General features: G+C 41.3%; 2 protein-coding genes across 2 annotated transcripts in view; one reads left to right on the top strand and one right to left on the bottom strand.

The window, feature by feature from the left end:
* Positions 1–1,911, bottom strand: part of LOC138961801 (E3 UFM1-protein ligase 1-like) — a 27,242-nt gene extending 25,331 nt beyond the window's left edge. Inside the window, exons 1-3 of the mRNA XM_070333479.1 lie at positions 1,832–1,911; positions 1,197–1,342; positions 757–883 (exon numbers count right to left, since the gene is read on the bottom strand). Coding sequence (XP_070189580.1) covers positions 757–883; positions 1,197–1,342; positions 1,832–1,905 — 347 coding nt within the window. The 5' untranslated portion in view covers positions 1,906–1,911. The remainder of the gene's footprint in view (positions 1–756; positions 884–1,196; positions 1,343–1,831) is intronic.
* Positions 1,912–4,671: 2,760 nt separating this feature from the next.
* Positions 4,672–13,328, top strand: LOC138961799 (lysozyme g-like). Its single transcript, XM_070333474.1, has 7 exons — positions 4,672–4,822; positions 5,840–5,919; positions 6,361–6,423; positions 7,475–7,576; positions 7,910–8,019; positions 8,476–8,626; positions 11,641–13,328. The coding sequence occupies exons 2-7, from the start codon at positions 5,853–5,855 to the stop codon at positions 11,775–11,777; spliced, it is 630 nt and encodes a 209-aa protein (XP_070189575.1). The 5' UTR covers positions 4,672–4,822; positions 5,840–5,852; the 3' UTR covers positions 11,778–13,328.
* Positions 13,329–14,376: the final 1,048 nt, after the last annotated feature.

The following is a 14,376-nucleotide window of genomic DNA, read 5'->3' as shown; positions in this document are numbered from 1 at the left end:
CTTCTTTCGTAGTGATTAGACAAAGCTTGAAAATATTCATAGCACAGCCGTGGATGCCCAATTTAAAGCTCTTATTGTGTGACTCAGCTTGAAGGAAGCAATTTACATAAAAATTGAAGGTTCCCACCTGTAAGTTCGCAACACAAATTGAATGGGGAAAAAAATGAAAATATTAGTTAGAATTCACTGTGAAAATCTATATTATATCGCACATCAGAATCTCATTCCACTGTACTTTGGCATCTTAATATAGTCAAACCTGCCCTGGCGACCACCTCTGGATACTACCCTCCCAAAGGATCCATGACAAGTTTTTCCCCCTACATAATTCACCTTTCCATAGCTACTACGTACCTGTCTATATATAACTAGATGAATACCCGGTTTCGCGATTGACGCCACACGAAGGAAGGGAGATAAACGCGCAAAACACTGGAGAAGATAAGGAAGAGTTACTGGGAATGGATGTACAGAAAAACAAAAATCGGTTCAGCGCTGTGCGCTGAGAGCACGTGTTGAAAATGTTCATCAACCAGATTGTGTTTTGGGTCTACCTGAATATGCCCACCAAATTTGAAGCAGATCCATCAAGAACTTTGGCCGTGCATCGCGAAGTGACAGACAGAGACAAGCCGTATAGATATATAGATATATACGACAACTTTTGGTTGGTCCTGTGGGCGGTCATTATAGACAGGTTTGACTGCATATTGATAGTTTGATATACATGTACTTAGTATTGCAGCTTATTCTTACCTGTCAATCAGCTGGCCGAGAATCAAGGTCAGGTTGCGGTCATGCTTGACCATGTCATTGACCTTGCCCTCCACATGGCTAAAGTCAACGTTGAGCACCTGCTGCAGGTCCACCAGGTTGATCCTGCCTGCAAAACACATTGACATCACCACTCAAATAGTTGAAATGTGCTGCATACATAACATACAGACAAAAAACAACAACTTTGTTTTATGAACAGAGGGACCTGATACAGTGAAACAAATTTTAAGACTAAAAAAAAAAGAAGTAAAAATTAGAATGGGGTCTTAGAAAGAGAGGGAGTCTTAAACTGAATGTAAATTTACAGAGGTTATGAAGCGAAAAAAAGCAAAATCGTGTTCTTAAAAGGGAAAAAGAAATGAAGGGAGAAGGGGGAAGGGTACTGTGGGATCTAGGTTTCACTGTACACACATGTATACCTCCATGCACAGTGAGTTCATCTCTGATCTCCTTGGTGAGATGTTGCGGTGTGATGTACTCCTTGCCATCAGAAGTGTACAGAACTTCAATCAGCTTCAGCTCCACAAGCTTCGTCACAAGCTCCACAATGTTGCGCTCTGACAATCTGCACAAAAACGAAAGTCAATGATTGTAAGTACATATTTATTTCTATTTTCTTTTGTTAATATGGTTAGCGCTATGAATGGCGCTGCTATGAGCATCACAATTTACTTAAATTATACACTGGGCTTCTCTGTTATATCTGTAAAAGTAGCACCACCTGGTAGTTTACCTGTGCAAGCTGGTGGTACCTTTTAATTGTGCACCTGTTCCAGCCGATCCAACGAAGGTGCTAATAAGCTCTGCGCTTCCTTCGTGTATATATTTAGCATTCTACGATTACGCACGTTAATTTTTTATTTTTTTTTATCCCAACAGATTTAGTTATTGCTCAACTCCACGTCAGCACACAAGTGATAGTAAAAGTGAACTTCTCATAACATTTCCAAGCATACGGGTTGCCATTCAAGTCGCTGCTATCATGTCAAAGTCTACCGGATAAATAATATAAACTCAGAAATATTCAAAGAAATAAAAACTGTTCGATATTTACTTCTGTTTTGCGGCTGTTAGTTGTACCCGTTGAAATTCGGCTTGCAGCCGACGAACCTCATCCAAGTCAGCCATCTTTATTTCTTGGCAGGGGAAGTAATGCTTATCGATTTTGTGAAAAAGACATATTTTGCGTACTCCGCCACATTACAACTAATTTACCAGTGGTGGTTTAGTGATGTCAATATTGTGGCTGTGTGTGTGTATGGGGGTGGGGTGGGGGAGGGGGAGTGGGGGGGGGGGGGGTTGGGAGGGGAAATGTTTCTCCTCCACTAGGGAAGGTTTACTGTACCGTGTTTGTTCAGTGTCAAAAAGAAGCATAAATACCCTATATTTTCTTCGCACTGATACAGGTAGAGTCTCTTTTCATCTCTGTGCCTGTGTATCGATGCTTGTGTTAGTTGCTTCTGATTTAGCATCTTTATCTTGATTATGTGTGCGTGTGTGTATGTGTGTGTATGTGTGTGTGTATGTGTGTGTGTGTCGTGTGTGTGTGCGTGTGTCCAGTACGTGTGTGTGTGTGCGTGTGTGTGTATGTGTGTCAGTGTGTGTGTGTGTGTGTGTGTGTGGGAGGGGGGGTAGTATGGATGTGGTCGGAAGTGCCTGTCTGGCGTACTTTGGGTGTTCTTATTTTATATGTTTTATTGTTTTTATGGTAAGGGTTGTCTTCATATGTTGTTCGGTTGTTTTAAGAGCAGATGAGCCACACTTTTTCATCCATTGCTTTATTGTGTGAACAATAAATTATTTTATGTCTTATGTCTTATGGCACGGTAAGTCCGATGTAACGCGTTCCGCATGCTTTCCCCAGGCATTCAGCTTTCTGATTCGATATATACTCGAGACTGAAATGGTTTTTTTCCTGGTCAAGTTAAAGATGTACACTTATTTAAGAAAGAAAAGCATGTCCAGATTCTTGTAAGCGAAAATTGGTGCTGAAATGTAATAGATGCATAGACCTATATCAGATACTATACTAAATATAGGTCCCTGATAGATGTCACCCCAAATTCGATTTCTTAGAAAACGTGCACCGAGTGGTTACGTCCCTTGAATGAGAAGGGAAGGAATTTTAGGATGAAGCCAATTTCTACGTTTAAATAACAAAATTTGGTTGAACGAATTTGACCCCATGAATGTACCTAAGCTCGATCATCAGTACTATGGAAGGGGGGGGGGGTGCTTTTCAGTGTGGAGTTTATACAAGATCAACTGACAAGGCCACCTGAGCAAGCTGAATGCCGGGGGAAAGCTGAACGCGTTTGACACCGGCACAGCTAGGCACTGACTAAGACCTAATAACATAATATGAGGAAGTCCGAATGAGGGGGAGATAGGCAGGAACATTAGTGTCTCTTATTTGTGTGTGCGCGTGCGTTATGGGGTTTACCGGGAAGATTTTCCTCGCATTCAGTCTGCATCCTCTGTCACGTGCTTCCGGCGTTTATTGAAGTGACAATGCTCAGGAAAAGGTTATGATTATAAGTGTTTACTGACGGTAAACACTCGTAGGACACACATAGTAGTCATCGTGGTTTTCCCGATCACCATAAAAATTCAGGCTTGCTCTTTTTTTCAGAAATCTGATCACAGTAGAAAGAATTTTAACTTATTAGCTTTGGACACTGAAGGCGTATATATGACATGGCTTTTGCGGAACGTGGAAACATTCTGGAAGAGCGAGTTATCTTCAGTCTGTGTGTACCCGCAGTGCATGCGCAGAACTGATTGATGAAGGCGAAGGTGGATCCATATCCCCCGGGTACAAAAAGTTGCTGTTTGTAATTAACTTATTATTCAAATTTAAAAGTAGATTGGCTATTATGGGAAAAATATAAACAAAAGCACCATTCATTTTCGGACAACAACAAAAATTGTGTGCGTAATAAATTGCTTGCACCAAAGCTTCCTGCACAGCTTCTACTGAAGTTTAGTACATGATGCCGCAGATGTATAACTCAAACAAACAAAAACTGTCTCAAATCGCCACAAGAGCTATACAGTTCAGCTTGGGGGTTGTTATTTGTGACCACACACCAGGAATACCTTAAAATAAACGTTTGAGCGCTGAATTACTCAAATTGAAAACGGCTGTATTTTGAGTCAGTAGGAATCCCAGATTGTAACTCTCATTGTGACGCACTTTGCGCGAGTCATAATTTTTGTCCTACCTTTCGACCCTGAGTATTTCATGTTCTTTTCATGGAGATACAGATCTGAAATTGAGCCGAGAGCTACAGAGTTTCGTTTTGGGAGTTGAATAGATGCCAATTCACACGAGGAAGGTCTTAGAATTAGTGTTTGAGCGTTCTATTTTTCAAATCTGAATGCTGTGTTTGGCAGTCATTGCAGACCTTGATATTCTCCAACCGACATTATGTTTGATTCTTTTGTGCGAAGCGTTTTAGCGCTGTATGGCACAGATTTTGCATGCGTAAGCTAGACTGTAGATTTGACTTCCTCAATCCAACGGTCTTGATCTGCTTTGACGAATGGGTATCTATGAAAACTAAATAAATAATGATGACGACCGACAGTCCGGACTCCTGACAGGAGAGCTGGGCGGTGCAAACCGCTCGCTGATTAAAATTCATTTAATTATTTGGCATAGTTTCGAGCAAATCATTTAGGTGTTTCTAAATTATAGTACAGCGACTGTCCCTTGAACTTCGAAGGTCCAAATCATCAGAAAACTGTCCAAACGTACGCGGCCTTCGTTATACATGTAGGCCCTACTATCTTTAACAAACACCCTTACAAAGCTATGTTGCTGGACTTTATTTTCCTTGTCAGTGGGCGGATTACTGATTACAATACAGAACAATGATTTGTCTCGCATCCGGTTAGCGTGTGACATGTCATTGTATTGATAATGAGATGCTGTTTCAGTTCCTGGTTGTCGGCGGCTGTATAAATACACCATGAAAATTATAACTATCAGCAGTCTTCGCAGTTCAAAGCACCAACAGTGAACTGTGCGGTATTCTCACGGGTAAGAGGCTTCATCTAGTTTTGGTGAATGTTGACGGATAGCAAGATCAGCTTTGAGTGGTTTTAAACATTTTTGTCCCCTTAATTAATTCGTCACATTAGCAGACAGTATTAGGTTGACAGTAAGACATTAGACGACGCTCCATGGCGATTAGTTTTAGTCTGTATTTTACTACCAATCTCGTTTTGAGTGAAAACAAAACGCTATCCACTGAGTCAGTGTGGACCCAGTAATCACCGTGCCTTTCATCTGAAATCTTTACCATGTGCAGCTCACAGCCTTCGTTTTGCGTTTTTGTTGCAGCTGAGTGCATTTACAGTTCAAAAATCCTCCTATGGTAGTAAAACAAACCCAAAACTACCCAACGACGACATCTGTGAAGCTCGACAGTTTCTTGTTCACGCGAGTGCATAAATTAACCTAGTTATTACGTGGTGTTTGGTCGGAGTTCGATTCAACTGAGTGATTCCGGCCTCCATTTTGTTTTACACAAACTCATGATGACGTCTGACATAGTTTGCTAGTTACGTGTCATTTTGTGCATGATGTGGTGATCTACCTGATCTAAATTTAGATCCAAAAATAGGTCAAGACCAGCCGGGTCCGAGTACGAAATTAATTCGTAAAAAAATCGCAGTTCTTGACTCTTTGGGTGCAAGTCAATGAAACTTGGTAGTTCTTCTAACGGATAGCTGCCTGAGGTATGACTAAAAGCCCCAGGGGCTCCGTGCACCTGGATTTGACAAGTTCAGTACCTTTAACGTAACATACATGGTGCTGGATTGGTTCAACGGCTCGATTGCCGAAACGTTTTTTGCGAACATAGTGTTAAAAAGGGTGAAACAAGTCGACATCGGTTGTCGCTTTCTGGTTGTGTCATTCCGTTGCTTTTTTTTAAATATTTATTTTATATTTTATTTATTTTTTTATTTTTTATTGTTGATTATTAGTAGAAGATTATAAGTAGAAGATAAGTAGATACCATACATCCTATTAAAATGTGTGTGTATGTTTCAGAAATCCAGAAAAGATGAGCTGGGTGTCACTGGTTTTCTGCTTGTCTGTTGGCACTGCTCTGTGCTCGGGCTTCGTGGAAGGTTGGTGTTTTCACTGAAGTTCTAGTCAACTGAGCAGTATTGTTTGTGGAGTTCTAAAAAGTAAAGCAAAAAGAAAACGAAACAGAAACCAGTGTTGGTAAATTCTTCATCAAATTTTTGTCAGACAGTCGCAGACCGTTCTGCAGGATGGCAATGACAAGACTTAGTAAGGATTGACGGCACGTGATGTAGATTGTATTGTTATGATTGATGATTCTAACAAGTAACAGAAAGTTCGCTTTCACCTTTACAGTCAAAAATATGCCATTTGAATTGTGCTGTTTTTGTCATTGTTTGTAAGGATGTCTTGTCAGTATTTTTTTTAAATTAAAGAAGTGTGTGTGTTCGTGTGTGTGTGTGCGTGTGTGTGTGTGTGTGTGTGTGTGTGTGTGTGTGTGTGTGTGTGTGTGTGTGTGTGTGTGTGTGTGTGTGTATGTGCAGGCTATGACGTCAACTGCTACGGAAACATCAATGACCTGAACCCCACTGGCAAACGGATTGGTGGTGAGAGTGATATAGATCTTGTAACTAAATTAAATTCTTCATCCTTTTAGTTTTCTTTTCAATGTACAATCTTTTTTCTTTGAAAATATGAACATGAGTGTGTAGCTTGGAACAAAAAAACCACAAACACGCCTAACTAATAAAATAAATCCAATGAATCAACCAACCATTTAAAAACAAACAAACACAAAGCAAACAAACAAACAAACAATCAATCAATCAAACAAACACACATCTTATTTTCAGATCTTATGACACAGGGCCGGATCTGGGGGGGGGGGGGGGGGGGTTCCTGGGGTTCCGGAACCCCCCCCCCCCCCCTGGCCATCCAATATACCTCTCAGAGAGAAAAAAAAGTGGACTTTTTAAGCTCTTCTCCCAACTCCCTCAGTTTATTTGGTCTTCTAAAACTATTTCAAATTATGAACAACATCAAATCGACAACGGCCTGCCCTCCCCGTTATAAGTCCATCATCATAGTAATATTCAAAGTAAAGAGTCCTGTCAGATTTATTTACTAGGCATATATGTCTTTGGGATTATTCCACTGAACCACTATGGTAAATGAATATATGAAGTATTTTGTTACTGTTGAAAATGTGTAATTTTGATTCCCAATTGCAAGGAAAGACCAAAAAATGACCTCACAAATGCAAAATTTTCTCGGCTTCTGGGAGGCTTTGCCCCCCAGACCCCCCAGCGGGGCGTTGCCTCTGCACTCCACCGGGGCCTGAGCGGCCCCTGGACCCCTGCCTTCAGTTGGAACACCCCCCCCCCCCCCCTCAAACGAACTTGGTCCGGCCCTGTGACAGACCAAAACATAACAGAAACATGATTGACACAGAATCAAAAGAACAAGAAAGGTTTAAGTTTACCAAAAGTTTGATCATTGACAAAACATAGCATTCGGAATATCGGTTTGTGAAATGGACAAACACACAAACACAACAGAAAAACATTGATTACGTATACATTGTTTAGGTGGCTTATATTTCAATGTTCTTTTTGTCAAAATGGTTTAAACAGAATTAAAAAGAATTTATATGCACAGATCATCAGTATAGCGTGATAGCCTCAGACAATGAAGTTCGACATCGCCTGAGCACGCTGAAGACACTTCAGGCCTGCAGCGAGGAAATCGCAGAGCGAAACTGTAAGATATGCATTTATATCACCATCTGTTTTGTCCCACATACGGCAGGTTTATATATTTTTATGTTGGTTGAGTGCTTGGTGTGTGTTTATGTGTGTGCGCGTGTGTGTGTGTGTGTGCGTGTGTGTGTGTGTGTGTGTGTGTGTGTGTGTGTGTGTGTGTGTGTGTGTGTGTGTGTATGTGTGTGTGTTTGGCCATCATATGTTTTGCTTTGTTATTTTATTTTTTGTTTGTTTGTTTGTATTTCTTTGTCAAAACTTGGAAAGGATATTATGTAGCTTATTTTCCCTTTGGGATACACGTATCTGTAAATTTGTACACCCCACAATGCAGGCTTCCCAGCCAGTGTGATCGGAGCGCTGGCCAGCCGTGAGTCTAACGGGGGAGCGTCACTGGACAGGCGGGGATACGGGTACGATGGCTACGGCTATGGCATCCTGCAGGTCTGTCTGTGTGTGTGTGTGTGTGTGTGTGTGTGTGTGTGTGTGTGTGTGTGTGTGTGTGTGTGTGGTTGCGTATGTGTGTGTGTGTGTGTGTGTGTGTGTGTGCTTGCGCGCGTGTGTGTGTGGTGATTATGATGATGATGATGACGACGACGACGACGACGATTATGATGATGTTGATGATGATGATGCTGATGATGATGAAGATGAAGATGACGATGTTGATGATGATGATGATGATGATGATGATGATGATGATGATGATGATGATGATGATGATGATGATGATGATGTGAAGACGGAGGAAAAAGAGGAGGAACATGTGGAGGAGGAATTAATGAAAACAACATCGATGATCATAAGTTAAATAATGAACCTAATGATGACCATGATTACGATGAGAACAATTCCATTGTAACCCTACTAACGTAGTTGATGACATCATACTGTTCACAGTGTGACGTGAGGTACTCCGATCTGCCATGCCTAGACTGCCCGCCCAAGTCATGTCGCCACATCACCATGATGGTCCAACACAAACTGATCCACTATGTCCAGCAAGTCGCCCGCAAACACCCCTCGTGGTCAAAAGCCCAGCAGCTGCAAGGTAAGCCACGTAAACAAAAAACAAATCAAAACAAAACACACAGTCACACTGTCCCAAGTCCAAGCAAACTATTGCAAAGACATCAAACTTTACATACAAAGCTGGAGAGAATCGTGGTAGTGTGCTACAGCTGAGGTAAAATCACAACAAATAGCGATAGATTTGACTTTGAACTTCAATCCATTTAATTTGGGACAATTTTTCTTGAATTTTAATCCAAATGGAACCCATCCACTATTCCAAAATCTACAAACTGTGTTTTCATGCGGGGTTTTTTGACGGCTAGAGACTCGTGTGCTCTACAGTCTCCGAAGGAACCTAGTGAAATTGAAGGAGCCTAGTGAAATTGAAGGAGCATTGCGAAATTGAAGAAGCTCAGAACTCAGAACTCTCAGAACTCAGAACTCATTTAATTGTCATAAAAACACAGTAAAGGGTTTATCAGACACGAAGTGGATATTTGTAAAGACAAGAAGAAATATCGTCCATGGAGCAGTGATTACAACATTGTTATGTATCTGTAGTTATGTCATTATTGCGTATAATCATGCAGTTGTATACAAATTCAGCAAGTTGTTGCTGTATCGGTACGTCTTGCATCGTCATCAGCTGACTCGGATTTCGAGCATTAACACGTGCATGTTCCATAAGCTGCAAGCGTAGATCATGAAATCTTGTACAACTATCCTAGTGAAATTGAAGAAACCTATTGAAATTGAAGGAACCTAGTGAAATTGAAGGAGCCCAGTGAAATTGAAGGAGCCTAGTGAAATTGAAGGAACCCAGTGAAATTGAAGGAACCTAGTGAAATTGAAGGAGCCTAGTGAAATTGAAGAAGCCTTGTAAAATTGAAGGAACCTAATGAAATTGAAGGAGCCTAGTGAAATTGAAGGAGCCTAGTGAAATTGAAGGAGCCTAGTGAAATTAAAGGAACCCACTGAAATTGAAGGAGCCCAGTGAAATTGAAGGAGCCTTGTGAAATTGAAGGAACATAGTGAAATTGAAGGAGCCTTGTGAAATTGAAGGAACCTAGTGACATTGAAGGAGCCTAGTGAAATTGAAGAAGCCTTGTGAAATTGAAGGAGCCTTGTGAAATTGAAGGAGCCTTGTGAAATTGAAGGAGCCTTGTGAAATTGAAGGAGCCCAGTGAAATTGAAGGAGCCTTGTGAAATTGAAGGTGCCTTGTGAAATTGAAGGAACCTAGTGAAATTGAAGGGACCCAGTGAAATTGAAGGAGCCTTGTGAAATTGAAGGAGCCTAGTGAAATTGAAGGAGCCTTGTGAAATTGAAGGAGCCTAGTGAAATTGAAGGTGCCTTGTGAAATTGAAGGAACCTAGTGAAATTGAAGGGACCCAGTGAAATTGAAGGAGCCTTGTGAAATTGAAGGAGCCTAGTGAAATTGAAGGAGCCTTGTGAAATTGAAGGAGCCTTGTGAAATTGAAGGTGCCTTGTGAAATTGAAGGAACCTAGTGAAATTGAAGGGACCAGTGAAATTGAAGGAGCCTTGTGAAATTGAAGGAGCCTAGTGAGATTGAAGGAGCCTTGTGAAATTGAAGGAGCCTTGTGAAATTGAAGGAGCCTAGTGAAATTGAAGGAACCCACTGAAATTGAAGGAACCCAGTGAAATTGAAGGAGCCTTGTGAAATTGAAGGAGCCTTGTGAAATTGAAGGAGCCTAGTGAAATTGAAGGAGCCTAGTGAAATTGAAGGAGCCTAGTGAAATTGAAGAAACCTAGTGAAATTGAAGGAGCCTTGTGAAATTGAAGGAGCCTAGTGAAATTGAAGGAGCCTAGTGAAATTGAAGGAGCCTTGTGAAATTGAAGGAGCGGCATGTGAAATTGAAGGAGCCTAGTGAAATTGAAGGAGCCTTGTGAAATTGAAGGAGCCTAGTGAAAATGAAGGAGCCTAGTGAAATTGAAGGAACCTAGTGAAATTGAAGGAGCCTTGTGAAATTGAAGGAGCCCAGTGAAATTGAAGGAGCCTAGTGAAATTCAAGGAGCCTAGTGAAATTCAAGAGCAGTGCCCCATGAGTTATATGTACCTTGATAACGAACAACAAGTCGCGTAAGGCGAAATTACTACATTTAGTCAAGCTGTGGAACTCACAGAATGAAACTGAACGTAGTCCGCCGCTAGTGCAAAAGGCAGTGAAAGTGACGAGCCTGTTTGGCGCGGTAGCGATTGCGCTGTGCTTCATAGCACGCTTTACTGTACCTCTCTTCGTTTTAACTTTCTGAGCGTGTTTATAATCCAAACATATCATATCTATATGTTTTTGGAATCAGGAACCGACAAGGAATAAGATGAAATAGTTTTTAAAACGATTTCGGAAATTTAATTTTGATCATAATTTGTATATGTTTAATTTTCAGAGCTTGTTTTTAATCCAAATATAGCATATGTATATGGTTTTGGAATCAGAAAATGACGAAGAATAAGATGAAATTGTTTTTGGATCGTTTAATAAAAAAATAATTTTAATTACAAATTTCCGATTTTTAATGACCAAACTCACTCATTAGTTTTTAAGTCACCAAGCTGAAATGCAATACCAAACCCCGGCCTTCGTCGAAGATTGCTTTGCCAAAATTTCAATCAATTTAATGGAAAAATGAGGGTGTGACAGTGCCGCCTCAACTTTTACAAAAAGCCGGATATGACGTCATCAAAGGTATTTATCGAAAAAAAGAAAAAAACGTCCGGGGATATCATACCCAGGAACTCTCATGTCAAATTTCATAAAGATCGGCCCAGTAGTTTAGTCTGAATCGCTCTACACACACACACACACACAGACAGACAGACACACACACACACACACACACACACACACACACACACACACACACACGCACGTACACCACGACCCTCGTCTCGATTCCCCCCTCTATGTTAAAACATTTAGTCAAAACTTGACTAAATGTAAAAAGTGCAAGGTTTTGGATCGATCCATGATGATTTACAATATCGTTTTGCATAGAAAGGAAGGTATGATTAACGTGTATTCATCAACAGGTGGCGTGGCAGCCTACAACTTCGGGGTCAGCAACGTGCGGTCATGGTCTCAACTGGACATCGGTACTGCCGGAAAGGACTACAGCAATGACGTCATCGCGCGTGCGCAGTTCCTGAGAAGGCAGGGCTGGTCCTAGACACAGACGAGCACGTCCAAGTCTCCAGATTCACATATATGCAGGGCCGGATCCAGGGGGGTGTTTCCTGTTGCCCGGACCCCACCCCCCCCCCCCTCTCCTGGCCTGACCATGTACCTCCTCCAAGGGTAAAAAAACCCACATATATAAAACTCATGACAAGTAATCCCAGAATGCGCCAGATTGAACATATTTTAATCTAGAGTTTATTTTTTTTTCGGGGAGGGGCATGCCCCCGGACCCGCCTAAGAGGTTCGGATGCTTTGCACCCTCAACTTACGTGCCCCAACCGCAATCGGGAAGCCCCAAACCCTACCCCTTACCCCCTCACCTTACTTATGTGAGTGTGCATGTGTGTGCGTGTGGGGTAAGTGAGTGTGTGTATGCAGTTCTGTTCTGTTGTTGTGTTTGAATGTACTATGAATGAACTCAAACCAAGATACCTCGTATTATTCCTGTGTAATGCACGTGGTTGAAATACAATCTTATGTCTTATGTCTTATGTCCGGCCCTGATACCTAACATGTATTGAGATACAACTTGTGATCTTTTTATGCGCCGGCCGAAATGGTCTGAGCTGCATGAACTTTAATTTGCAGTTCAACAACTGCCAAATTTTCTTTTCATTTTCAATATTCAATTTCAGTGTACTACTTTATTTCGGTGTTTGTTTTGTATGTCTCCTCTGTCCTGCTGCCTTACGCTTATATTTCAAAGGCACAGGATTAACTTATTACTAGAAACTGTAGGTAATAGCAAATTCTAGAGATATATTAACACCTACCGCACATTGTCCATTGGAAGATAAACACGCGTCTCCGAAGACTACCCAACAAAGCGTTTATAGATGAGTCATTCTCGCAACTGGTGAACAAAAGGGAGAATATGGCCCAAAAATCAAAAATGATTATTTTGAGTTGAATTAATGATAACAATGTGCCTTGTTATTAGAATGATAGTTCGCAAGAAAAAAACCAGCAAGAAATAGTGTTTCTCTTAGGAAATACAGGGATTTGATAGGGGTGACCTGTCTCATTGCTATGTGCACGACGATGCTGACAGCTGTAAGGCCAAAAAAAATAGGTGTGGTTAAGGTAACATAGCCCAAAAAAATAGGGTAGGAAGGTAGGCAATCACTTTTTTTTTTAACTTTTCTTTCTAATGTGTACAAATTAAAGCTACTTGACAGGGAAATAAGTGTGCGACTCGGGCGCTTTCGCTTTCATTGCGTTTTCTGCACTCGGGTTGTTTTTTTGTTGTTGTTGTTGACAAATGTAATAAGAAGTTATAGGGTCGGCCCCTAAAAATAGGGTAGGTCGGGTTACCGTAACCACACCTATTTTTTTTTTAGGCCTAAAACAGGAGCAATATTAAGCAGTTACGCCCCCTGACCAGTGAAGACGAACACGTTTTTCGAGTTGTTGGCGTGTGGTTTGTTGTGCTGCTCATGCTGTTGGCTTAACATCCAGTTTAGCTTGATTTGGTTCATTCGTCTCATGTGGGAATGTGTTTCCCTGTGCTTTAACGTAAATAAAGGGAGTAAAGATCAAAGTCTTGATGCATTCAGTGACAATATGGTGTATGTGTGTGTGTGTGTGTGTGTGTGTGTGGGGGTGTGTATGTGTGTGTATGTGTCTGTGTGTGTATGTGTGTGTGTGTGTGTGTGTGTGTGTGTGTGTGTGTGTATGTGCTTGTGCATGTGTGTATGTGTGTGTCTGACTCTCTCCCCCCTCTCTCTCTCTCTCTCTCTCTCTCTCTCTCTCTCTCTCTCTCTCTCTCTCTCTCTCTCTCTCTCTCTCTCTCTATGTCTGTCTCTCTCTCTCTCTCTGCATTTCTCCCTCTCGATCTGTCTCTGTCTATCTGTATGTTCTCGTGCGCGCGCGTGTGTGTGTGTGTGTGTGTGTGTGTGTGTGAGTGTGTGTGTGTGTCTCTCTCTCTATGTCTGTCTCTCTCTCTATTTGTCTCTCCCTGTCATTCTGTCTGTCTGTCTGTCTGTCTGAATCTCTCTCTGGTTGTCTGTCTGTCTGTCGGTCAATCTGTCTGTCGATCGGAATGTAAATAGGTACGTGTATGTGCAAAAGAAAGAACAACCGCACACCTGGTGTTTTCTAAACTGAATCAGAATTTATGAAGATATGTCCTTACGCATTAATCTGATATTGGAACTGTGGCCATGCTGCACTCCTTTGATTCCACGCCGTCATAAAGGAAACTACGAACACGCAACAAAAGAAAATCATTGAGGGAGTCCTTAATGAGGCCGGGGGAAGGTGTACGCCCGTTTTAATGCATATCGACTTCTCCACTCGGATCTCGCAGCAATTTCTTCAACAGATATATAGGTGTGTCGCTGCATTAAATACATGTTTAAATACAAATATATCGAATAACAGTCACATAAAACATAATGTATTTATACTCCGCAATGCCACTAACTTACAAAACATGTGTATTTATATGCTTTGAGGGAAATAAGAGTATGTTATGTGGTCGTACGTGCGACATTATGGATTAAAATTCGGTAATTTACCTTTCCCTGCAATTAAAAACCACACTATCCTAAACAATTTTACATTCATACTATTGTATCATATCTCTT

The sequence above is a fragment of the Littorina saxatilis genome, linkage group LG3, assembly GCF_037325665.1.
Source record: "Littorina saxatilis isolate snail1 linkage group LG3, US_GU_Lsax_2.0, whole genome shotgun sequence".
NCBI classification, from domain to species: domain Eukaryota; kingdom Metazoa; phylum Mollusca; class Gastropoda; order Littorinimorpha; family Littorinidae; genus Littorina; species Littorina saxatilis.
The sequence above is the reverse complement of the archived record's forward strand: the minus strand, read 5'-3'. Positions and strand labels throughout refer to the sequence as shown.

Bases quoted from the DNA above. Each gene is read 5' to 3' on its own strand.
- LOC138961799 (XM_070333474.1), top strand. From the start codon at position 5,853: ATGAGCTGGGTGTCACTGGTTTTCTGCTTGTCTGTTGGCACTGCTCTG. The intron at 7,577-7,909 runs GTAAGATATGCA...CCCACAATGCAG, and splicing joins GGAAATCGCAGAGCGAAACT to GCTTCCCAGCCAGTGTGATC. The intron at 8,627-11,640 runs GTAAGCCACGTA...ATTCATCAACAG, and splicing joins AAAAGCCCAGCAGCTGCAAG to GTGGCGTGGCAGCCTACAAC.